At 37.2% G+C, this 27,021-nt stretch overlaps 1 protein-coding gene across 1 annotated transcript in view; it reads right to left on the reverse strand.

Moving 5' to 3' along the window:
* Window positions 1-27,021, reverse strand: part of C6H11orf80 (chromosome 6 C11orf80 homolog) — a 104,831-nt gene that overhangs the window by 43,066 nt on the left and 34,744 nt on the right. The window contains exons 4-8 of the mRNA XM_037839301.1: window positions 26,265-26,374; window positions 13,944-14,027; window positions 12,801-12,856; window positions 12,366-12,437; window positions 9,741-9,936 (exon numbers count right to left, since the gene is read on the reverse strand). Of these exons, the coding sequence (XP_037695229.1) occupies window positions 9,741-9,936; window positions 12,366-12,437; window positions 12,801-12,856; window positions 13,944-14,027; window positions 26,265-26,374 (518 nt within the window). The remainder of the gene's footprint in view (window positions 1-9,740; window positions 9,937-12,365; window positions 12,438-12,800; window positions 12,857-13,943; window positions 14,028-26,264; window positions 26,375-27,021) is intronic.

Below are 27,021 nucleotides of genomic sequence, written 5' to 3' on the forward strand. Positions count from 1 at the left end.
CCCACCCCATCTGTCCTTTAGTTTTTATCCCCATTTTTCTACTCATCCATACACTAGGATAAAGGGGGTGTGATCCACAAGGTCTTCACAATCACACTGTCACCCCTTGTAATCTACATTATTATGTAATTGTCTTCAGGAGTCCAGACTGCTGGGTTGGAGTTTGGTAGTTTCGGGTATTTACTTCTAGCTATTCCAATACATTAAAACCTAAGAGGTGTTATCTATATAGTGCATAAGAATGTCCACCAGAGTGACCTCTCGACTCCATTTGAAATCTCTCAGCCACTGAAACTACTTTGTCTCATTCTGCATCCCCCTTTTGGTCAAGAAGATACTCTCAGTCCCACGATGCCGGGTCCACATTCATCCCCGGGAGTCATATTCTGCATTGCCAGGGAGATTTACACCCCTGGGAGTCGGGTCCCACGTAGTGGGGAGGGCAGCGAGTTCACCTGTCGAGATGGCTCAGTTAGAGAGAGAGAGAGGGCCACATCTGAGCAACAAAGAGGTACTCAGGGGGAGACTCTTAGGCACAATTACATGCAAGTTTAGACTCTCCTTTGCGGTAACAAGCTTCATGAGGGCAAGTCCCATGCTCGAGGGCTCAGCACATCAAACTGCCAGTCCCAATGTTTGTGACAACATCAACACCAGTCCAGGTGAGGATGTCCAACACATCTGCACCTTCCCCCATATCCTCGGGGCTGGGGAGGGGGAGGCTGCAATATAATTTTTATTATCTGCCCAAATTACTCTGTTACATGTCACTATTTCACTCCAGCCTATACTAACCTACCGTATCTCACTTCCTATTCAAAGTTCCATGCAGTTGTGGTGTTTGAACAAATCGACTGTAGAGTTGCACCGTTTAGAAAATTTAGATCCTGAACCAAATAGATATCTCTTCCCTTGGTCTCATATGGAAGTTGAAGTTTTAAAACACAGTCAGTTTCAACCTTTACCCTTTGGCCTGGCTTGCCCTGGTCTTAACCAGACATGCTTCATTCATATCACTAATTGAAGTCTGGGCTCTTTTTCAGTTTTGTTTTTTTTTTTTTTTTGACAGTGGCTGTATGCACTAATACTGACATTCGTATCTGCCGAGCTCTAGCTCTGAGTTTCAGGTGTCTCAGAGATATGCATTGTTCCAGAGACCAATCAGGTTATACGCTAGGGGATCAGCCTCTCAAAGTTTAGAGATAGGCATTACAATTCAGGGACAGAGTTAACTGCTGTAAGAGCTTACAATCTAGGGACTATTACAATTATTATGTCCACGTTAGGCTATGTTCTAAGATTCAATTCTGAGTTTAAACATTGTAGTTAGTCCATATTGGTGAGGCATCATCCCTCTCACCATGTTTTCTCCAACACTTTTACTCCTATATATATATTTTCCTACAATTTTATAGAGTTATATTCACATACCATACATTTATCCACAGTGTACAATCAGTTGTTCATGGTATCATCATAAAGTTGTACATTTATCACCACAATCAGCACTTGAACATATTGATTACTACAAGAAAAATTGTTTTTTTTTTTTTTAGCAATAAGAAAAAATGATAAAAAGAAAATAACATGTCATACAATACAATATACTAGTAAGGACCAGCAAATAACACCACTACCAAGAATCCCATATTCCTCCCTATATCCCCCTCTCATAAACATTTAGCATTGGCATATTGTGTATGGCTGTCTTTTAATTGGATTGTTTACACTATTTACATTTAATATGAGTTCTGCTATGGCTAGGTTTAAATCTACCATTTTGTTCATCTGCTTTCTATGTTTCCTCCTCTCTGTCTTATTTTGGATTAACTGAGTATTTTTATGGTTCCATTTTATGTCCATTTTTTGCTTATTAGTTAAAACTCCTTGTATTAATTTAAGGTTGTGTTAGGCTTTACAATATGTATCTTTAACTCATTACAGTCTACCTCCAAGTGATATTATACCACTCCACAGATAGTGTAAGAATCCTTCAAGAGTATGCTTCCATTTCTTCGCTCCTAGCCTTTGAGCTATTGGCACACATTTTACTTCTACAAGTTATAAACCCTATTCACTATGTGCTATTTTTTTTCCTTAAGTTGATTATCTTTTAAAGAGATATTTTTTTTTAAAGAAAAATTTAAAATATTTATCCACAGTTACCATTTCCAGTTCTTGTCTTTCCTTTGTGTAGATCCAAAATTCCATCTGCTACCATTTTCCTTCAGCCTGAAAGATTTCCTTTAACATTTTTTATAGTGCAGTTCTGCTGGTGATGAATATTTTCATCTTTTGTATGTCTGAAAAAATTTCCTTTTCACCTTCACTTCCGAATATTTTCACCGGCTATAGAAAGCAACGTACATGTCAACAATAAAGTTGACAGCTTTATTTTTTTTAATTAACTTTTTTTTTTAAATCAACTGTATAAAAAATAAAATTAAAAAAAAAACATACAATAAAAGAACATTTCAAACAGGCCATAACAAGGGAGTAAGAAAAAGACTACTAACCTAAGATAACTACTTTACTTCCAACATGTTCCTATTCTACCTGAAGAAAGTAACCTAATATAGCAACATATTTTTAAGTTTAGTACTTTAAAAAATGTTGCTCCACTTTCTTCCAGCTCTTACTGTTTCCAATGAAAAACTGGCTGTAATCCTCATCATTGTTTCTCTGTATGTAATATGTCTTTTTTTTTCCTGGCTGCTTTAAGATTTTTTTTTTCATTACTGGTTTTAAGCAATTTGATTATGATATGTTTTGGTCTATTTTTCTGTATGTTTCTTGTACTTAGGGTTCATTTATCTTCTTGGATCTGTGAGTTTATAGTTTTAATCAAACTTGGGCATTTTTTGCCATTATTTCTTCAAATATTTTATCTGCCTTCCCTCTTTTTAGGGATTCCAATTTCAGGTCCCTACATTTTGCTGCTTGAAGTTGTCCCAAATTTACTAATGTTCATTTTTATTAGTTTTTTTTTCCTCTGTGTTTCATTTTGGATAGTTTCTATTGCTATATCTTCAATATCACTAATCTTTTCTTCCACCATGTGTAATTTGCCATTAATCCTATCCAGTGTATTTTTCATCTTAAACATTATAATTTTTATGCCTAGAAGTTCAATTTGGGTTATTTTTATATATTCCATGTCTTTACCCAATATGCTCAATCTTCTCTCTTTCTTAAACACATACAATAGAGTTATATCTGTTCTAATGTCCTTGTTTACTAATTCTGTCATTTGTGTCATTTCTGGGTAGGTTTCCATTGATTGCCTTTCCCCCCGCACTATGAATCATACTTTTCTGCTTCTTTGCATGCCAAGTAATTTTTCTATTAGATGCTAAGCATTGTGAATTTTATCTTGTGTAAGGATATTTTTGGATTCCTATAAATATCCTTGGGCTTTGTTCTTGGACACTGTAAAATCACTTGGAAACAGCCTGGGCCTTTTGGATCTTGCTTTTAAGCTTTTTTTAGAAAGTAGCCTGTAATCCAGGACTAAATTTTCCTCACTAATCAGGCAAACCCCTTCTGAGGACTCTACCTTATGCCCCATGAAATATGAGGGTTTCCATGTTTCTTGCACTCCTCTCCTCTCCAGTACTCTTTTCTGAGAATTTTAGCTGACTTGACCCCCCCACACTCTGAACTGTAGTTCCCCAATTCAGAGAGACAGTCAGACTCCAGTTGCAAAACCCCTACCTGTTCTGCAGCTGGAAATTGTAAGAAGTAAGGTGGGGCAATCATAGGGCTGACCTCATCTGTTTCTCTTCTCTCTAGTACTATCCTGGACTACCTGTTATGCAATATATAAAGACTGTTTCATATAATTTGTCCATTTATTTTATTTGTTCAAGGTGGGCAGTTAAATCCAGTCCCTCTTACTCTAACGTGGCGAGTTCTTAAGTTCTTTAGACACAATCCCATTGGCTTTTAATAACCACTTTGCTTTCTGGCACAACAAGATGCTCAGGCTTATCTTACATATTTCTACTTTAGACTTGGGATCAGCCATTTCTTCTTTTTCACTCAGGAATAGAATTTAGAGAAGACATTCTGGGTACTAGGGGTGCTCATTGCTATGCAATTATCCTCACTTCTAGGCTTTATCAGCAGAGCTAAGAAATACATAATTTTAAAAGTCAGAAAAAATGTGGGTTCACACTGGTATTTTCAATTACAATGAAAGATTATCTCTAAAAAGTTATTTCCTTGATTCTATACTCACAAACCTTCTCTCTTCTACTAAAAATTTTGCTTTCTAACAATGTTAATTATTTGTTTTATCACAAGTATGCATATAATAGTTTCAATATAGCACTACCAATATCATTACTAATAAAAAGACCACTGAATGAAGTTTAAGAGTTTTTTGCATTTCATTTAATCTTTACAGCATATCCATCCAAGAATGTACAGTCAAAATATTACATACTAAATATAGATGGATTAATTCATTTTCCTGTATGGTTTATGACACTAATATGATATATAGGCAGGATAACTGCTGTGGTGGTGTGAAGTTGTTATGTACATCAGAAAAGGCTATGTTCTTTTAATCCATTTCTGTGGGTGCACATCCGTTATAGGTGGGACCTTTTGGTTAGGTTATTTCAATTGAGATGTGACCTCCCCCATTCAAGGTGGGTCTTAATCCTTTTACTAGAGTCCTTTAAGAGAGATAAAACCAAGAGAAGTTCATAGACAGAAGCCCCAGAGAAGCTGCAAGACAAGGATACACCCACGGAAGTGGAGAGAAGCAGCCACTGAAACCAGAACCTGAAAGCAAAGAAACTCAGGAGAGAAACCAGCAGACGCCAGCCATGTGCCTTCCCATGTGACAGAGGTATTCCAGGTGGTCTTTCTTCAGAAAAGGTATTGTCCCACTGATGCCTTAATTTGAACATTTTCAAGGCCTTAGAACTGTAACTTTGTAAGCTAATAAATCCCTATTGTAAAAGCCAACCCATTTCTGGTATACTGCATTTTGGCAGCTTTAGCAAACCAAAGCAATTACCTTTTATCTTAAGGGATATTTTTACTGGGTATGGAATTCTAGATTGATGGTGATTTTCTTTCATGATATGAAGGATGTTATTCTACCACCTTGTGTTGGTATGGGGAAGTCAGCTGTCTGTTTCTCTTTTGAAGATAATGTGTCTTCCTTGGATGATTTTAAGATTGTTCTCTTTGTCTTTGATTTTCTGAAGATGTGAATATGCTTTTATTTATCCTGCTTGATTGTTGAACTCTTAAAATCTGTTTAGGATATTTTAGTCATTATCTCTTCAAATATTGTTTCTGTACCATTTTCTTTCTCTTCTTCTTTTGGAATCTGAATTGTGTGCATTAGCCTATGTCACAATTTCCTCTCACTGTTAATCTCTCTTCTGTATTTTCCATCCCTTTGTCTCTCTTTGCTTTATTTTGGAACAGTATTTCTATCTTTAGCTTTTAGTTCACAATTTCACTCAGGCTTTGTCTAATCTACTGCTGATATTATCTACTGAATTTCAATATAGATTATTGTATTTTTGGTTCAGCATGTGCTGAATATTGTGTTTGAAAAATTATCTGTTAAATAATTTGAAGCACAGGAAGAGGTTATCTTCCTCCAGAAATAATTTTTGTTTGGTTCTACCAGGCACCTTGGAAAATTAGCTATGTATAATCATCTTAATGCAATTTCAAAGCACAAGATTTTATGGCTTGTCTGGATGACAAAAACATATACAGTCATTTGAAAGCAGATTTATTTCAGGTTCACTTTACTCTTTAAAGTGTAGCCTTTCCTTTATTCCTGCCCAAAGCAAGGGGTGTTTAACAGCACCCCCAAGCTCAGGAGGCCCTGAACTCTTTTTGTCCTTCTTATCTCACATTGATTCAGAAATGTATCTTACAATCTTAGCTGCTTGCTCTAATAGGCAAATGACCCCAGGGCAAAAGCTGGGCTCAGCTCTCTGTATTCCCATTCTCTCCTAAATCATGGCCCAGAATTTCCTCCATGTCTCACTAACTCTTTGTTACTTTTATGATGTTTTAATATTTTATCCAGCCTTTTTTGTTGTCTTCAAAAGGAGGGCTGGTCTAAATTGCCTCATTTACCGTTTTCAAAAACTGAAATCTCATTAGAATTTTCATAGCTAGCTCTCTATCTTCATTAAAACATCTCTTCAGAGTCTTTGTTGACCGTATTTAAAATAACACCTCCATCATTCTTTATTCTTTTACCTGCTTTATTTCTCTTCACCACACTAATCACTACCTGTTATGTATTTGTTAAGTTTTTTACTATTAAAATGTAAACTTGGAGAGGATAGAAAATATGTCTGTCTATTCCCTCCAGAAAGATTCTGGAGAGTGAGATGAGGAGAAGGAGGAAGAAACTTTTAGTTTTTGTTTTTGTTTTTTTTTTTTTTTACTTTACTCTTCTGTATTATCTAGATATTTAGAAAGAGCATGCTTTAAAATATAAAAGTCCATGATTTTATCAATACCCTGCTCTTTCCTCCTCCCCAAAATATATTCTTAGCTGACATCTATCAAACAATGACTTTAACCCTCTTCTGTTCTTATTCTTTATACTCTCCTATAATTTCATTTACTCCCACAGCATCAATAATATAATAATACCTAATATTCATTGAGCTCTTATGTGTCAGGCAGTATGCTAGAAGCATCACATGAATCATAGTTAATCCTAAAAATAAATAAAAAATAAAAACCTTTTAGGAGGGAAAATAAATATGTCTAGGAGGTAGGTATTATTATCCCTAATTTAAAGCTGAGGAAACAAAGGCTTAGGCTGGTTAAGTAAGCTGCCTACAGTCATTCAGCTAGTTATCTCTGTTAATCCAGCATTTAAATCTCAGTGCTGTGCTCTTAACCAAAGCACTATCCTATAATTATCTATGGAGAATACTTTGAGACTCTAAAATTATCTCTAAATCTGACCACTTCCAAGTACCACATCATAATTTCTGTATGGCTGCCTGCCATCTTGGATGGATGTCCTGTGAGCATCATAAACTCAGTATGTTTAAAACAAAACTTGCCTTCTTTACCCCTCACATCTGCTATTTATGTTTTGCATTTTGCTTTATAGCATCATTATTCTGTCAGCCACCAATGCTAGGAATCTGGACATCAACTTTAGCATTCCCTGTCCCTAATCTTTCCCTGCCCCAGCACTGAATTGGTTGCCTCATTATGTTGATTCCTTCCAATAATATGTCTCCCCTTTCCTTCCCACCATACTTTTAATTCAGATGCTCATTATCTCTTGCCCAGTTCACTTATTTATTTACTGACTGCTGGCTTCTCTTTCCCATCCATCTTCTATAATGCTGCTAGAGGCTCTTCCTAAAACATTCAGTGGGTGCCCACTATATTATATAGTTTACAGTCCTTAGTATGACACTTCAGACTCAACACATTCAATTCTAAACTACTTTTCCAGCTTTTTCTCTCCCTCTTACACCATTCATTCCACACTTCAGTCTTAGTTATTTATACAAACCATACCCACCTTTGCACGTCATTCCTTCTACCAGAAATGTCCTCCTCCTTCTTTCAAAATTCTATTTAAGTTGTGCCTGAGAATCTCCCCCTGAGTGCCTCTTTGTTGCCCTCTCTCTCTAGCTAAGCCAACTCAGCAGGTGAACTCACTGCTATCCCCGCTATGTGGGATCTGACTCCCAAGGGTGTAAATCTCCTGGCAACGCAGGATATGACTCCTGAGGATGAATCTGGACCCAGCATTGTGGGATTGAGAACATCTTTTTGTCCAAAAGGGGGATGCAAAATGAAATGAAATAAAGTTTCAGTGGCTGAGAGATTCTAAATAGAGTCGAGAAGTCACTCTGGTGGGCATTCTTACGCACTATACAGATAACCCTTTTTAGGTTTTAATGCATTGGAATAGCTAGAAGGAAATACCTGAAACTATCAAACTGCAACCCAGTAGCCTTGACTCTTGAAGACTATTGTAGGGCAATGTAGCTAACAAGGGGTGATAGTGCAATTGTGAAAGCCTTGTGGATCACATTCCCTTTAACCACCGTATGATGGATGAGTAGAAAAATGAAGACAAAACTGGGTGAAAAATAGGGTGGGAGAGGGGGATGATTTGGGTGTGCATTTTTACTTTTATTTTTTATTCTTATTTTTGCTTTTTCTGGTATAACGAAAATGTTCAAAAAATAGATTGGGGTGATGAATGCACAACTATATGGTGGTACTGTGAATAGTTGATTGTACACTATGGATGACTGTATGATATGTGAATATATCTCAATAAAACTGAATAAAGAATATTAAACCAGAAAAAAAATTCTATTTATTCTTCAAGACCCAATTCAAATTCTAACTCCATCATTTAACCATCCACGATGCAATCCTACTCACATTCTTTTGATTGTTACTCCCTTTTTTTTACAGTTCTTTTTACAGTTCTTTGAGTATATGTGTGTTTCTTCTATTAGTCTGTAAGTTTTTTACGACACAACTATGACTTAGCACTTAAGGCATTACACATACTAATTAGATAGAAATCTTGGTGGAACTGAAATTAAAACACACTTAAAGTGATATTTTAAATGATTTTATGTCAGAACCACAGAGTTTTCAGAGCTTAGAAGCTGAGGCCCAGTTAAGACCCAGAGAGATTAAGTAAAGTTTAAAGTGAAACAGTAAGCCTTCTGATTTCAAGTCCAATGCTTTCCATTACCTACAAGGTTAGATGCTTATTGATCTCACCCTGTTGAACTTTTAGCCCCTTATTAGAGCTAACATTCCTAGGTTTGTATGATCCATGAGATGAATCAAGAGTCTCTAGACAATAAGCCAATTAATCTTATGAAATCTATAATTTTAAGGAATTTTCCTACATTTTTAAAAGAACTAAGGCACTCATCAGTGCTACTGCTTTTAAAAAATTAGGTTTCATATACGTGACATCATTGAACAATGATGGTCAAGCAGAGGGTCACTGAACAGAAAATGGAAAATGTTACTCTATTTCCAGTTTTATCACTACTTTTTGTGTTTCACTTTCTCTGAATTTCATTTTACCTCACTGTAAACAAGAAGAAAAGTTTGTTTTCCAAAAAGTTATAAAATAAAGCATTTTTTTGTGTTTCCCTTTGTCATAAATATTAGAGAAGGACATATTATTTTCCCCATATTTAAAGAGAAATGGGTCGACAGAAGATAACTTGTCAGAATCTCAAGGCAAACCCTTGGTAAAATCCATGTGTTCCTTTGCTACATGCTTCTAGACACAGAGTTCATATGCTAAAGGATTTCTTAGGAAAGGCTATGAAAAACTATTTTTAGAAACAAGTGGATGTAAATCTCTAGTAAGAATTGACCATCCCTCACCCATGTGCCATGACACCCTGAATTCATGTCTAACATAGGTCCTGTTCCAGACTGCAAGCTCCTTAACAAGGACTGGATCTCATTCACCTTTTAATCTCCAGCCCCTAGCACACGCCTGGTACATAGCTTAAATTCAATGACTGTTTGTTAAATGAATTAAAAGGAGCCATTGTCCCTGTTGCTATGGACAACCTTTACACTTCCCAGAGTCTCTGTAGTGGAATGCCTTCTGTAATAGCACTGTAAGTCACATGTTCTATAAAATAAATACAAGGTCAGTAAAAAAACAAAACAAAACAAACAAACAAAAAAAAACAAGTGGATGGACTTTGTTATCAAAAGGATATGGAAACTGAAGAAATCCTGTTCTGCTGGATGGAAGAGACCTGGGGACAGGGGCACAGAGCAGCAACTGGAGTCATCATCAGCTCTCCCAACAATCCCATGCCAGCCACATCAGCAGGGATGAAAAGTGTTACTGGATGTCCTAGAACAGGGTGGATTCTGCTGCAGAGTAATTGAGTTGCACCAAATTTTGGCGTACTGTCAGAAAACAGGGAAGACAACTTTAAGTTTTTCCCTCTTAAGAAGTTACTTAATACAAATCATATACCTGATAAGAGTATGGTATCCAGAATATATAATGAACTCTTATAACTCAACAACAAAAAGACAAACAACCCAATTAAAAAATGAGCAAAGGACTTGAAAAGACATTTCCTCAAAGAAGATAAACTAATGGCCAATAAGCACATGAAAAGATGTGAAAAATCATTATTCATTAGGGAAATGCATTTCAAAACCACAATGAAATACCACTTCACACCCACCAGGATGGCTTTAATAAAAAAGCAAAAAATAACAAGTGGTGAGAATGTGGAGAAATGTGGACCCTGGTACATTGCTGATGGGAATGTAAAATGGTGTAGACATGTAGAAAATAGTTTAGCAGTTCCTTAAAAAATTAAACATAGAATTACCACATGATCCAGCACTTCCATTCCTAAGTATACACCCCAAAGGATGAAACAGGTATTCAAACAAATACTTGTACAGGATTTTCACATCAGCATTATTCACAATAGTCAAAAGGTGGAAACAACCAAATGTCCATCAATGGATGAATGGATAAAGTACTGTACATCCATACAATGGAATATTATTCAACCACAAAAAGGAACGAAGTAACGATACATGCTACAATTTGTATGCATCTCAAAAGCATTATGCTAAGTGCAAGAAGTCAGGCACAAAAAGTCACATATTGTATGATTCCACTTATATAAAATACCCAGAATAGGCAAATCCATTGAGACAGAAAGTAGGTAAGTGATTGCCAGAGGCTAGGGGACGGGGAGAATGGGGAGTGACTGCTTACTGGGTATGGGGTCTCCTCTGAGAGTGATGAAAGTGTTTTGTAACTAGATAGAGGTGATGGTTGCACAGCATTGTGAAGGTTCTAAGTGCCACTGAATTGTACACTTTAAAATGGTTAGTTTTATGTTACATGAATTTAATCTCAGTTAAAGAAAATAAATTCTTTAAAGGGGCCTTCAAAATTCCTTTTATAAACTCTAGTATATGCATAGCCATTTAAATTCCTGTATTAGTTTTGTTTGAATAAATTAACTTGTGCCACACTCAAGAATAGCAAAAATTGGCATTTCAGGAATGGTATCCCAACTCCTGCTTTCCTGCCACTAATTGCAGTTTCATATTCTCAAAAGTGTATTTCTTCTACAAAATCACCCTATGGTTCCAAGCAGAGACTGACCTGGAATGTTTCTAAGATCATTCAAAGATTGGCATGGGCACAGAAGTCCCTGACATACAAATGGCCTAAAACTGGCCTCAGGAGACTTGGACATTTGATCTCACAGCATGGTACATGATCCCTTGTACAAGAGTTCTGATGTTACTGTTCGATAGGAGCAATGAGAAAAAATTAGGCCATCTTTTTCTTATAGAAAAATCCTAGTGAAATTTAGTGTTTCCTTACTTTCCAAAAGCTCTTTTCCAAAAACAGTATTAAGACAAAATATTACTGAACCTTTTCGTTTCTCTAAATTAATAAATCAGTTCACCCAGGGAAATGTGTCCCACAAACATTGGCCCAGAAGCTCAAATTCTGTGTCACTAAATCTATGATAACAAGTTGCCTGTCTGTAAAGACTGTATAATACTAGAGGATTACTAAAGATAGGGTTTTATTATCTGTACATATTAAAGAATAAAAAATATTCTAATATGAGGTATAATTTTGGGCAAGAACACAAAAGCAGACTATCCTGGGAAATGTCTTCAAGCCTTAGGATCCTTTGACTACCAGTGTTGACACAGGGATATAAACAACCGAGGCAGAAACTACTGAATTAAGATTAAATTAGCTGGACTTAAGCATATTATGTCTTTTCTTACTATAATTCATGTTCATTTTTAATTTTGTGGTAGCTGGATGGTACAGGAGGGCAAGGCGGAAGGGTTCTATTACCACTTCCTCCATGGATTAACTTTTTTAGATTCTAAAGAAGGTGGAGGTGGGGTGAGGGGTGATTTCCAAACTTATACAAAACAATGATGCATAATAAATAATATACAGAGAATTCCTTTGAATTCATTGTATCTCTCTAGCCAAGAGTTCAAATATCTTTTAAATTCACAGTACTCTCTTCTTATGTCTAAGTGGGATAAAAATTGACAGGGTTAATTTTATTTCATTCACAGAGGAAAAGAAGCCATGGGGAGGAGAAGGAATATGTCCTTAGATCAATTAGAATATATTCAAGGAGCTAGGAATAATAACAGTTGTCAACACAAATAGCTTAGAAGTTTTACTTTCACTGTTCTTATGGAGAAGCTGACACCTGGAGCTAAGAATTGACAAGTAAGACCATTTCCAACATCTACTCAAATTCATATTCATTACTGGAGAGTAAAAAATGGAGAGGGATGACAATCCTTTTCCCTTTCACCTCATATAATGCTGATCGTTTACGACAAGAGGAATTCCATTCGGCAGGTTCAAGATGGGTTCATTCTTTACCCTGCAAAGCAAAGAAAAAGCTAAGCAAAATCTTAAAGAATCTAAAATCAACCTCTGTCTGATAAACATTTTGACCCATGACCCATTACTACCCCAGAAACTACTGGAATTCAGTAACCTATTCACCAAGGGGAAAATGGCAATTTTTAACTTCACCTACTCTAGTGAAAGGGAATGACGAAAGGTTTAGATTAACCTGCTTACTCATTAAAAGCTAATATAGAATAAGAAAGTGTGAAGTCTCAGAAAATTAGTTTCAAGTTGTCTTTGGGTCAAGAAATTAAACTGTATACCTACTGGAAATATGACAATAATCACTGAGAAAAACTGCAGAGCCATGGCATCATCTTGAGCCAGGACTTACCCACAGATCTCCATGGACAGGATTCCATTCACCTTTACGGAGAAATTAAAACTGATCTGCAAGACAATAAATGGGGTGTGAGATTTAACATAAGGCAAGATAGAGATTAAAAGTTTCCATACCCAATTCCTAAAGGAAAAGATACTCTTTATCACCTTCCTTATACCTACTTAACACTTGGTTTATATTCAAATTCTGAATCTTAAATATATTGATTCCTACACCACAACCCTAGGTGGTCACAAATTATCAGGAAATCCTGCCCCTTCGCCCTCTGCTGTTCTCCCAACCCATCCCTTCTCTTCCTCTTTTTCTCTCTTCTTTCCATTATTTCCATACATGGAAAGTTCCAAGATTTTTCCTTCACTTTTTCTTACCCTGATCCCATCTGGCTTTTACATCCTCTCTCTAATTTCCATCATTGTCCTACATTATTTTCCATCTTCAACCTACATTCTTCTTTCTGTATAATAAAATGGGTAATAATGGACTTTAGAGCCAGACCGCCTGATTTCAAATCCCGGCTGAGCCAGTTATTTACCTTTTTGCCACTGTTTTCCCAGCTGTAAAATGGGGAGAGGGAGGATACAATCTAATTATGAGGGGTGCTATGAGGGTTAAATGAATGAAAGGAGAAAGCTTAGAATAGTGACTGGCAAACAATAATCACTGAACCCTGATGAAGATAAAGAGGAAGTTACACAGCACGCTTAACTATTCTCATCTTTATAAGCATATCCGATTACAAAGAACAATAAAAATTTAGCTCTCCTCAGTTCTATTTTATAAAATTTCTCTTATTTTCCCTAACAGTCACTTCAGAAAAAAAGGAGGTAATCAGTAAGGTTTATCATACAGGTTTAAGAGAAAAAGTGAAGCACAGAGGAGGGAAAAGAAGTATCAAAGATAATACAATAATGCAGTCGGAGAGTGAAAGCAAGAACCCAAAAGAAAGTTTCTATATCCTGAGTCCTCTCAACCATGTCGCATCACCAACATTGAGAGTGCTTTAAGGACACAGAAACCAAATCAATTTTACTCATCATCACTAAAAGAGAATCTTCCATGTCCTACAGCAGAGAGATGTCTTGAAAACAAATGACGTAAACAAGAGAAGCATTACTGTATGGAAGAACAGCTCACCTTAGGGTGCACTATGATGATTTTGTGTAAAAAATTCTTTATATCCAGACAATCTGTCTTCAGATTTCTAGGCTTCTCGTCAACCTGTAACAAGATAACAAAAACACCCCACACACATCCACAAATCCAAGAGCACAAATGAATTCAAATTATGGTATTGCTTCCTAGAAAAGTAACTCAGTAATCTCAGAAAGCTTTTGGGCATCCAAGGATAAACATCTTTGAGTTTAAAAATTGGACACAAAAAAGAATCTAAATAGCCGTCACTTCTTGGGTTAGAGTACCTATTTCAGGGAGCTTCAGGAGACACTTGAACAAAGACAGAGTAAAATCAACAATCTCAAAACCATTTGTTGGAAAAGATTTAAAAGTAATTCAGAGGCGGGGCAAGATGGCAGACTGGTGAGCTGTAAGTTTTAGTTACTCCTCCAGGAAAGTAGGTAAAAAGCCAGGAACTGCGTGGACTGGACACCACAGAGCAATCTGTCTTTGGGCATACTTCATACAACACTCATGAAAACGTGGAACTGCTGAGATCAGCGAAATCTGTAAGTTTTTGCGGCCAGGGGACCCGCGCCCCTCCCTGCCAGGCTCAGTCCCGGGGAGGAGGGGCTGTCAGCTCCGGGAAGGAGAAGGGAGAACTGCAGTGGCTGCTCTTATCGGAAACTCATTCTACTGATTCAAACTCCAACCATAGATAGACTGAGACCAGACACCAGAGACTCTGAGAGCAGCCAGCCCAGCAGAGAGGAGACAGGCATAGAAAAAAAACAACACGAAAAACTCCAAAATAAAAGCAGAGGATTTTTGGAGTTCTGGTGAACACAGAAAGGGGAAGGGCGGAGCTCAGGCCTTGAGGCGCATATGCAAATCCCGAAGCAAGGCTGATCTCTCTGCCCTGTGGACCTTTCCTTAATGGCCCTGGTTGCTTTGTCTATTAGCATTTCAATAACCCATTAGATCTCTGAGGAGGGCCATTTTTTTTTTTTTTTTAAATCCTTTTTTCTTTTTCTAAAACAATTACTCTAAGAAGCCCAATACAGAAAGCTTCAAAGAATTGCAATTTGGGCACGTCAAGTCAAGAGCAGAACTAAGAGAGCTCTGAGACAAAAGGCAATAATCCAGTGGCTGAGAAAATTCACTAAACAACACAACTTCCCAAGAAAAGGGGGGTGTCCGCTCACAGCCACCATCCTGGTGGACAGGAAACACTCCTGCCCATCGCCAGCCCCATAGCCCAGAGCTGCCCCAGACAACCCAGTGTGACGGAAGTGCTTCAAATAACAGGCACACACCACAAAACTGGGCGTGGACATTAGCCTTCCCTGCAACCTCAGCTGAATGTCCCAGAGCTGGGAAGGTGGAGCAGTGTGAATTAACAAAGCCCCATTCAGCCATCATTTGAGTAGACTGGGAGCCTCCCTACACAGCCCAGCAGCCCAGAACTGCCCTGGGGGGACGGCACTCACCTGTGACATAGCACAGTCATCCCTCAACAGAGGACCCGGGGTGCACAGCCTGGAAGAGGGGCCCACTTGCAAGTCTCAGGAGCCATACGCCAATACCAAAGACTTGTGGGTCAGTGGCAGAGGCAAACTGTGGCAGGACTGAAATGAAGGATTAGACTATTGCAGCAGCTTTAAAACTCTAGGATCATCAGGGAGATTTGATTGTTAGGGCCAACCCCCCTCCCCGACTGCCCAGAAACACGCCCCACATACAGGGCAGGCAACACCAACTACACACGCAAGCTTGGTACACCAATTGGGCCCCACAAGACTCACTCCCCCACTCACAAAAAAGGCTAAGCAGGGGAGAACTGGCTTGTGGAGAACAGGTGGCTCGTGGACGCCACCTGCTGGTTAGTTAGAGAAAGTGTACTCCACGAAGCTGTAGATCTGATAAATTAGAGATAAGGACTTCAATAGGTCTACAAACCCTAAAAGAACCCTATCAAGTTCAGCAAATGCCACGCGGCCAAAAACGACAGAAAATTATAAAGCATATGAAAAAACCAGACGATATGGATAACCCAAGCCCAAGCACCCAAATCAAAATACCAGAAGAGACACAGCACCTAGAGCAGCTACTCAAAGAACTAAAGATGAACAATGAGACCATAGTACGGGATATAAAGGAAATCAAGAAGACCCTAGAAGAGCATAAAGAAGACATTGCAAGACTAAATAAAAAAATGGATGATCTTATGGAAATTAAAGAAACTGTTGACCAAATTAAAAAGATTCTGGACACTCATAGTACAAGACTAGAGGAAGTTGAACAACGAATCAGTGACCTGGAAGATGACAGAATGGAAAATGAAAGCATAAAAGAAAGAATGGGGAAAAAAATTGAAAAACTCGAAATGGACCTCAGGGATATGATAGATAATATGAAACGTCCGAATATAAGACTCATTGGTGTCCCAAAAGGGGAAGAAAAGGGTAAAGGTCTAGGAAGAGTATTCAAAGAAATTGTTAGGGAAAACTTCCCAAATCTTCTAAACAACATAAATACACAAATCATAAATGCTCAGCGAACTCCAAATAGAATAAATCCAAAAAAACCCACTCCGAGACATATACTGATCACACTGTCAAACATAGAAGAGAAGGAGCAAGTTCTGAAAGCAGCAAGAGAAAAGCAATTCACCACATACAAAGGAAACAGCATAAGACTAAGTAGTGACTACTCAGCAGCCACCATGGAGGCAAGAAGACAGTGGCATGATATATTTAAAATTCTGAGTGAGAGGAATTTCCAGCCAAGAATACTTTATCCAGCAAAGCTCTCCTTCAAATTTGAGGGAGAGCTTAAATTTTTCACAGACAAAGAAATGCTGAGAGAATTTGCTAACAGGAGACCTGCCCTACTGGAGATACTAAAGGGAGCCCTACAGACAGAGAAACAAAGACAGGACAGAGAGACTTGGAGAAAGGTTCAGTACTAAAGAGATTCGGTATGGGTACAATAAAGGATATTAATAGAGAGAGGGAAAAATATGGCAAACATAAACCAAAGGATAAGATGGCCGATTCAAGAAATGCCTTCACGGTTTTAACGTTGAATGTAAATGGATTAAACTCCCCAATTAAAAGATATAGATTCGCAGAATGGATCAAAAAAAATGAACCATCAATATGTTGCATACAAGAGACTCATCTTAGACACAGGGACACAAAGAAACTGAAAGTGAAAGGATGGAAAAAAATATTTCATGCAAGCTACAGCCAAAAGAAAGCAGGTGTAGCAATATTAATCTCAGATAAAATAGACTTCAAATGCAGGGATGTTTTGAGAGACAAAGAAGGCCACTACATACTAATAAAAGGGGCAATTCAGCAAGAAGAAATAACAATCGTAAATGTCTATGCACCCAATCAAGGTGCCACAAAATACATGAGAGAAACACTGGCAAAACTAAAGGAAGCAATTGATGTTTCCACAATAATTGTGGGAGACTTCAACACATCACTCTCTCCTATAGACAGATCAACCAGACAGAAGACCAATAAGGAAATTGAAAACCTAAACAATCTGATAAATGAATTAGATTTAACAGACATCTACAGGACATTACATCCCAAATCACCAGGATACACATACTTTTCTAGTGCTCACGGAACTTTCTCCAGAATAGATCATATGCTGGGACATAAAACAAGCCTCAATAAATTTAAAAAGATTGAAATTATTCAAAGCACATTCTCTGACCACAATGGAATACAATTAGAAGTCAATAACCATCAGAGACTTAGAAAATTCACAAATACCTGGAGGTTAAACAACACACTCCTAAACAATCAGTGGGTTAAAGAAGAGATAGCAAGAGAAATTGCTAAATATATAGAGACGAATGAAAATGAGAACACAACATACCAAAACCTATGGGATGCAGCAAAAGCAGTGCTAAGGGGGAAATTTATAGCACTAAACGCATATATTAAAAAGGAAGAAAGAGCCAAAATCAAAGAACTAATGGATCAACTGAAGAAGCTAGAAAATGAACAGCAAACCAATCCTAAACCAAGTACAAGAAAAGAAATAACAAGGATTAAAGCAGAAATAAATGACATAGAGAACAAAAAAACAATAGAGAGGATAAATATCACCAAAAGTTGGTTCTTTGAGAAGATCAACAAGATTGACAAGCCCCTAGCTAGACTGAAAAAATCAAAAAGAGAGAAGACCCATATAAACAAAATAATGAATGAAAAAGGTGACATAACTGCAGATCCTGAAGAAATTAAAAAAATTATAAGAGGATATTATGAACAACTGTGTGGCAACAAACTGGATAATGTAGAAGAAATGGACAATTTCCTGGAAACATATGAACAACCTAGACTGACCAGAGAAGAAATAGAAGACCTCAACCAACCCATCACAAGCAAAGAGATCCAATCAGTCATCAAAAATCTTCCCACAAATAAATGCCCAGGGCCAGATGGCTTCACAGGGGAATTCTACCAAACTTTCCAGAAAGAACTGACACCAATCTTACTCAAACTCTTTCAAAACATTGAAAAAAATGGAACACTACCTAACTCATTTTATGAAGCTAACATCAATCTAATACCAAAACCAGGCAAAGATGCTACAAAAAAGGAAAACTACCGGCCAATCTCCCTAATGAATATAGATGCAAAAATCCTCAACAAAATACTTGCAAATCGAATCCAAAGACATATTAAAAAAATCATACACCATGACCAAGTGGGGTTCATTCCAGGCATGCAAGGATGGTTCAACATAAGAAAAACAATCAATGTATTACAACACATTAACAAGTCAAAAGGGAAAAATCAATTGATCATCTCAATAGATGCTGAAAAAGCATTTGACAAAATCCAACATCCCTTTTTGATAAAAACACTTCAAAAGGTAGGAATTGAAGGAAACTTCCTCAACATGATAAAGAGCATATATGAAAAACCCACAGCCAGCATAGTACTCAATGGTGAGAGACTGAAAGCCTTCCCTCTAAGATCAGGAACAAGACAAGGATGCCCGCTGTCACCACTGTTATTCAACATTGTGCTGGAAGTGCTAGCCAGGGCAATCCGGCAAGACAAAGAAATAAAAGGCATCCAAATTGGAAAAGAAGAAGTAAAACTGTCATTGTTTGCAGATGATATGATCTTATATCTAGAAAACCCTGAGAAATCAACGATACACCTACTAGAGCTAATAAACAAATTTAGCAAAGTAGCGGGACACAAGATTAATGCACATAAGTCAGTAATGTTTCTATATGCTAGAAATGAAGAAACTGAAGAGACACTCAAGAAAAAGATACCATTTTCAATAGCAACTAAAAAAATCAAGTACCTAGGAATAAACTTAACCAAAGATGTAAAAGACCTATACAAAGAAAACTACATAACTCTACTAAAAGAAATAGAAGGGGACCTTAAAAGATGGAAAAATATTCCATGTTCATGGATAGGAAGGCTAAATGTCATTAAGATGTCAATTCTACCCAAACTCATCTACAGATTCAATGCAATCCCAATCAAAATTCCAACAACCTACTTTGCAGACTTGGAAAAGCTAGTTATCAAATTTATTTGGAAAGGGAAGATGCCTCGAATTGCTAAAGACACTCTAAAAAAGAAAAACGAAGTGGGAGGACTTACACTCCCTGACTTTGAAGCTTATTATAAAGCCACAGTTGTCAAAACAGCATGGTACTGGCACAAAGATAGACATATAGATCAATGGAATCGAATTGAGAATTCAGAGATAGACCCTCAGATCTATGGCCGACTGATCTTTGATAAGGCCCCCAAAGTCACCGAACTGAGCCATAATGGTCTTTTCAACAAATGGGGCTGGGAGAGTTGGATATCCATATCCAAAAGAATGAAAGAGGACCCCTACCTCACCCCCTACACAAAAATTAACTCAAAATGGACCAAAGATCTCAATATAATAGAAAGTACCATAAAACTCCTAGAAGATAATGTAGGAAAACATCTTCAAGACCTTGTATTAGGAGGCCACTTCCTAGACTTTACACCCAAAGCACAAGCAACAAAAGAGAAAATAGATAAATGGGAACTCCTCAAGCTTAGAAGTTTCTGCACCTCAAAGGAATTTCTCAAAAAGGTAAAGAGGCAGCCAACTCAATGGGAAAAAATCTTTGGAAACCATGTATCTGACAAAAGACTGATATCTTGCATATACAAAGAAATCCTACAACTCAATGACAATAGTACAGACAGCCCAATTATAAAATGGGCAAAAGATATGAAAAGACAGTTCTCTGAAGAGGAAATACAAATGGCCAAGAAACACATGAAAAAATGTTCAGCTTCACTAGCTATTAGAGAGATGCAAATTAAGACCACAATGAGATACCATCTAACACCGGTTAGAATGGCTGCCATTAAACAAACAGGAAACTACAAATGCTGGAGGGGATGTGGAGAAATTGGAACTCTTATTCATTGTTGGTGGGACTGTATAATGGTTCAGCCACTCTGGAAGTCAGTCTGGCAGTTCCTTAAAAAACTAGATATAGAGCTACCATTCGATCCAGCGATTGCACTTCTCGGTATATACCCGGAAGATCGGAAAGCAGTGACACGAACAGATATCTGCACGCCAATGTTCATAGCAGCATTATTCACAATTCCCAAGAGATGGAAACAACCCAAATGTCCTTCAACAGATGAGTGGATAAATAAAATGTGGTATATACACACGATGGAATACTACGCGGCAGTAAGAAGGAACGATCTGGTGAAACATATGACAACATGGATGAACCTTGAAGACATAATGCTGAGCGAAATAAGCCAGGCACAAAAAGAGAAATATTATATGCTACCACTAATGTGAACTTTGAAAAATGTAAAACAAATGGTTTATAATGTAGAATGTAGGGGAACTAGCAGTAGAGAGCAATTAAGGAAGGGGGGAACAATAATCCAAGAAGAACAGATAAGCTATTTAACGTTCTGGGGATGCCCAGAAATGACTATGGTCTGTTAATTTCTGATGGATGTAGTAGGAACAAGTTCACTGAAATGTTGCTATATTATGTAACTTTCTTGGGGTAAAGTAGGAACATGTTGGAAGTTAAGCAGTTATCTTAGGTTAGTTGTCTTTTTCTTACTCCCTTGTTATGGTCTCTTTGAAATGTTCTTTTATTGTATGTTTGTTTTCTTTTTAACTTTTTTTTTCATACAGTTGATTTAAAAAAGAAGGGAAAGTTAAAAAAAAAAAAAAAAGGGATGTAGTGCCCCCTTGAGGAGCCTGTGGAGAATGCAGGGGTATTCGCCTACCCCACCTCCATGGTTGCTAACATGACCACAGACATAGGGGACTGGTGGTTTGATGGGTTGAGCCCTCTACCATAAGTTTTACCCTTGGGAAGACGGTTGCTGCAAAGGAGAGGCTAGGCCTCCCTATGGTTGTGCCTAAGAGCCTCCTCCCGAATGCCTCTTTGTTGCTCAGATGTGGCCCTCTCTCTCTGGCTAAGCCAACTTGAAAGGTGAAATCACTGCCCTCCCCCCTACGTGGGATCAGACACCCAGGGAAGTGAATCTCCCTGGCAACGTGGAATATGACTCCCGGGGAGGAATGTAGACCCTGCATCGTGGGATGGAGAACATCTTCTTGACCAAAAGGGGGATGTGAAAGGAAATGAAATAAGCTTCAGTGGCAGAGAGATTCCAAAACGAGCCGAGAGATCACTCTGGTGGGCACTCTTATGCACACTTTAGACAACCTTTTTTAGGTTCTAAAGAATTGGGGTAGCTGGTGGTGGATACCTGAAACTATTAAACTACAACCCAGAACCCATGAATCTCAAAGACAGTTGTATAAAAATGTAGCTTATGAGGGGTGACAGTGGGATTGGGAATGCCATAAGGACCAAACTCCACTTTGTCTAGTTTATGGATGGATGTGTAGAAAAGTAGGGGAAGGAAACAAACAGACAAAGGTACCCAGTGTTCTTTTTTACTTCAATTGCTCTTTTTCACTCTAATTATTATTCTTGTTATTTTTGTGTGTGTGCTATTGAAGGTGTCAGGGATTGATTTAGGTGATGAATGTACAACTATGTAATGGTACTGTAAACAATCGAAAGTACAATTTGTTTTGTATGACTGCGTGGTATGTGAATATATCTCAATAAAATGATGATTAAAAAAAAAAATAAAAAATAAATCTATTACTGCTCTAATAAAAAAAAAAAAAAAATAGATAAGTCACCACACACAAAAAAAAATCACATAACTCCTCTGGACCTAATTTCCTAATCTACAAAACAGGGATAAATCCTACCCTTTGTCCCTCACAGAATTGTTTAAGGTTCAAATAATGTGAAAATATATATTATACATGGTAACCTTACCACGTGACAAGCACTGTGCTGGTGCTATATACACATTACTTCACAACATCCATGGAAGGTAGATATTACTATCCCCTCCTTGTGCATAAACAAAAATGAGGCTTAGAAAAGTAAACTAACTTGTCTAAGGTCTCTCAGCTGTTCAGTGGTAGATCCATAATTTGACCCTAAGTCCATCTAATGCCAATTGTCCCTGCTGTTTCCAATATACCATTACACCTCCCTAAAAAATAAGATAATATTTACAATTTAATGAGGGTATAAGTCCCTAAAAACAAAGTTAGGAAGGGTTTCCTAGTAAAATGGAGATATCCCAGGATAGTGAGAAGAGAGAGGTTACTAAATGTAGCCAGAAATCAGTAAGTTTTTATTGGTGGCTGAGAGAATACAGAACCATGTACTGGGTGCATATTAAAGAAAATAAATGGTCCCAGGCCTCAAAAGCTCATAACACAATAAAGAAGAAACATGCAAATATCTAAAAAAGAATAATAAACTACTACAATACTTTTTTAAAGTATATTGAAGAGAAGTCAAGAACTGTGCAATGGGTAGCAATTATTGGAAAATTATTTGGAAAAAATTATTAGAAAATGGGTGAAGAGTAGGAGAAAATTACTAAAAGAAGTCTAGGATTATTCATGAATGCAGAGTGGTAATTAAATAGTAACTGCAGCATGCATATGATAGTCACATCGTTCTTTAAAAATTTTTTAGAATAAAACATTTAAATAGTAGAAAAGCAATGATGGTTTCTTAAAAGCATTTTCTATACTTAACACTTCCAAAACAACTTCTTGGAACAGTTTCAATTCTCCGTAACCTTGGTGATAATAGGGTTTATCATAGAAAGGGCTAATTACATCTAACAGTAAGGCAACCAAATGAGTGAAAATTCCTTGTGCAGCTACCAGAGAGGGCCTACAATTAATAATGATGATAGCTACCATTTACTGAACACCTGCTTCATGTTAAGCAGTTTAGATGCAAAAGTTTATGTAAAGCTCACACCAACCTTGCAAGGAGGAAACAGCCCCATTTTATAGATGGAGATAATGAGATTCAAATAAGCTAATAAAGTTGTCGAAGGTCACACACAGCTAGTTAAGTGGCAAAACTGGGATTCCAACCTAGATTTGTCTAACTCCAAAGCCCACATTCCACTATGCAATGCTGCTTTTCCAAGAATGTTCATTTTCTGTGCATACAGTTATCTGGATGGAGCAATATACAATCCAGGATTATTTTTATGGACCCTGACAGGAAACACTTATTGATGGCTACTAAATACACATACTTACTGACTCAAAAACACTTAATTTGGCTTATTATGTACCTAGGCCTATAGAGATAAAAAAGACAAACTCTGAATTTGAGGAGTTCAAAGTTCAGCAGAAGAGAAAGTCAAATAATTTATATGACAATGTGAAAAGTTTTCTGCTTTAGATATATGAGGTACTAAAGGAACACACAAGAAAGACTGGCACCTAACCCAGACTGAGAATAAAGTGACCCAATGTCAGGTCATACAAAGCAATTTGCTCCTTTCAAGGTCTACTCATAAGAATTATTTGAGGTGGGGGAGGGTTGTGGAGGGAGGGGGAGAGAACCTTTTCAAGTGTTATTATGCAAAACTAGATGCTGGTAGCAGAAATCACTATTAAATCATATGATTTCAGCCTTCACCTTGAACTACAAGTCTATTTGAGGTTTACAGGAAGTGTTTGTATTTACAAACATGAACCTATCAGCCTATGTCACGTTTCGACATACACAGACACAGACATACACATCTCCATACACATTATCATTTAGTGTTATTATAAAAATAAATATAAAACTGGATAAAAAATTTCAAGAAAATCTTATAAAATTTGATTGTTTGGGGAGGGACATGTTACCCAGCCTAATGAACCCCAAGATGCAGGACGCACTGTGAGCACAAACACAAAACCCAGCATCTCTCCTAAATGAGGCTCTCCTCAATCTTCCTTAGAATTAGCTCTCTTCACACACCCAAAGCAGTGGCTGATTTATTATAGCTTTTTCATAAATGTCTCCATTCACTCGCCTGTGCTCTAAATTTTCCACTCAATACTTCTCCCCAACTGAGGCATATATGATGAAAACTTTCACAGGCTCCCCTTTTTTTATTCTCATTCTCTTCATCCAAATATCTGTTATATAGCTGCACAGTATTAAAGACAATGAGATGTAATGGAACACTTTGAGGAAATTCTTGTTCCGTTGAGGCTCATTCTATCTGGCTATACTATTTTATGTCTCCTCATTGCCATTACCAACAAATCTTAGTCACTAAGCTCACAGTCTTCTGCAGCACTCTAAGTCCTGCCATCATTTTGGGTGACTTCTACATCCAAGGAAATGACCAGTCTGAGAAACAACTGTTTCACACTTCTCTTAGCTTCACAACTTAATTTCACACATTCAGTTCCAATGACCTTGACCTCCACTCCATTTTAGCCACCTATTTCCATGGCCATAACTTGTAATTGTTCCATTATAGAAATTTTAAAATGAAATGTCCCACTTTTATGTGAAAATATATACACCAAGTTGTTAATAATGGCTACCTTGATAGGTCATGCTCTAAATATTTACCTTGGTCATACTTTGATTTTTTTCTGAGGAAAAAAATAAGAGAAACTTTATCACTGATAACAACTTCCTTTGCTTTCAGGTCTCTGACTTCCTTATACCCAGTAAATCTGTTTTTGTCTCAAGACCTCTAGACCTTGACTCCTTGGTCCTTCCTCCATGTCACTTAGCACTCAATGTTTATCTCTACTGTATTGTAATTATTTGTTTTTCTGTCTTTCCCTTTAGATTCCAAGTTCCTTGGGATCAGGTATATGTCTTAGGGTTCTCTACCTCCAATACCTAGCATAGTGCTGACTTAAACACAGGTTTTTAAATGAATGGATGAATACTGAAAGGGCTCATGAGTCAGACTTTGGTCCAAGTACTAATTCTGTCACTTCCTTTCATATGACCTTGGGAAAGTCAGTCAAATTCTCTGCATCTTGGTTTCTCATCTGTAAAATGGGGTGATAATTCCTATCCTACATATTTCAAAGAGTTGTCAGGAGGCTTAAATAATATATATAAATGTTAGATACAAGAATTTTCATTACTTTTTTAGACTGTCTAAAACACATGATCTCATTTCCTAGAAATGCTTTCTTGGTTCACTGAAATCACCGTTTTATTGCTTACTGACATTAATAGTTTCAGAGTTGACTAACCATTAATTGCTCCAGACTGTTTACCCCTCATTCTCCTAAAGTAGATAAGGCACAGCCAAGAATATCTGTTGTCCTGATATTGTACCCATTCCTTTCAGAAGGAGCATATTTTTGTTCAAATGTGGAGAAAGTCCTCCCAAGTGCTCCTTAGGAGAGTGTTTTAAGTATTCTAATTCTGTATGTCTCCACCAACTCAAAGGAAGGAAAGATAGGGGATCAGAGAAGTTTTCAAAGGGAATGGAGAACTCAATTGTCACTCTCATAATTTTGGGCTACAAACAAATGAACAAAGAGATCTCTAAAGCAATTTATTGAAAATTTATCCAAATAAGATCTGCACTGGAATCAATTTTATTTTCTGTTTTAGGAGCTTATATTCAAATGAGGGCTTATTTCAGTAGTTCCCAAACTTAGCTGCACAGTAGGAATCATCTGGGAAGTTTAAAATTAAAAAATTCCAAAGCCCAGGCCACATACCAGACAAACTAATTCACAGTCTCTTGGAGTGGGACACAGACATCAATATTTTGGAAGCTCCCAGGTAATTTAATGTCTTTACAGGCAACTTTGGGAACCAATGACTTACTCCATTTCAACTTGTAATTATAAGCTTTTCTTTTCTGTTTTAGATTTGTAGGAAAATAATAATCATATCATCAGTAACTTATAGACGACAACAAAACCTGCCTCAAAAATCATCTGGAAGGGTGTTACCCCAGAAGTATCCTCAGAGCAGCTGGCTTCCTCTGAAGTCCAAGTCAGCTTTGCAGAGAACACCGGCAATATAAAATGTATTTCTGTGTGCGAAGAAATAGCAACAATGTAGAACAAGCAGTTTGGATAAGCACCAGAGTTTTGGAATTGTTTATTAAACTGATGAGCCAAGAAAGCTTTTCCCTGATGAAAAGATTATCTGCAAAATTTCAAATACCATTTGAAATGGTTATGCAACAGCATATTGCTTTAACATTCAAATTATTTTATGGGCTTAAGACATTTTATCTCATGTTTTCAATTTTCCACATTTACTAAATCAATTTGTATTTTCAGTTAATTTCTACAAGGTCATGTCCAATGCGAATAATCTTCAGAGCTGATAGCTCTAGCTGAAATTCTTGTAATTTTTAAAGTAAATCAATTCATTATTTAATTACCACAACTCCAGTAAGTGAGCTAATTCAGAGCTGAAAACAGAAAAATTTCAAGATGACCCTCTGGAGCATGTACCTAAAATAGTATGCTCTTTAATGAGGAGTCTTTAATAAAATAAAACAAACTCTTGCCAATTTAAGTTGTGAATTAATCACTTGGTGAATTGATATGTGTTGCCACAAAACTTTTTTCCACAAAGCATCAGTGAGTCTTGGATCATCACCTGCAAAGAGAACATCAAAGTATGCATCATCCTTCTTCCTCGCCATACTCTGGCACTCATATCAGAAAG

The sequence above is a fragment of the Choloepus didactylus genome, chromosome 6, assembly GCF_015220235.1.
Source record: "Choloepus didactylus isolate mChoDid1 chromosome 6, mChoDid1.pri, whole genome shotgun sequence".
Lineage (NCBI taxonomy): Eukaryota > Metazoa > Chordata > Mammalia > Pilosa > Megalonychidae > Choloepus > Choloepus didactylus.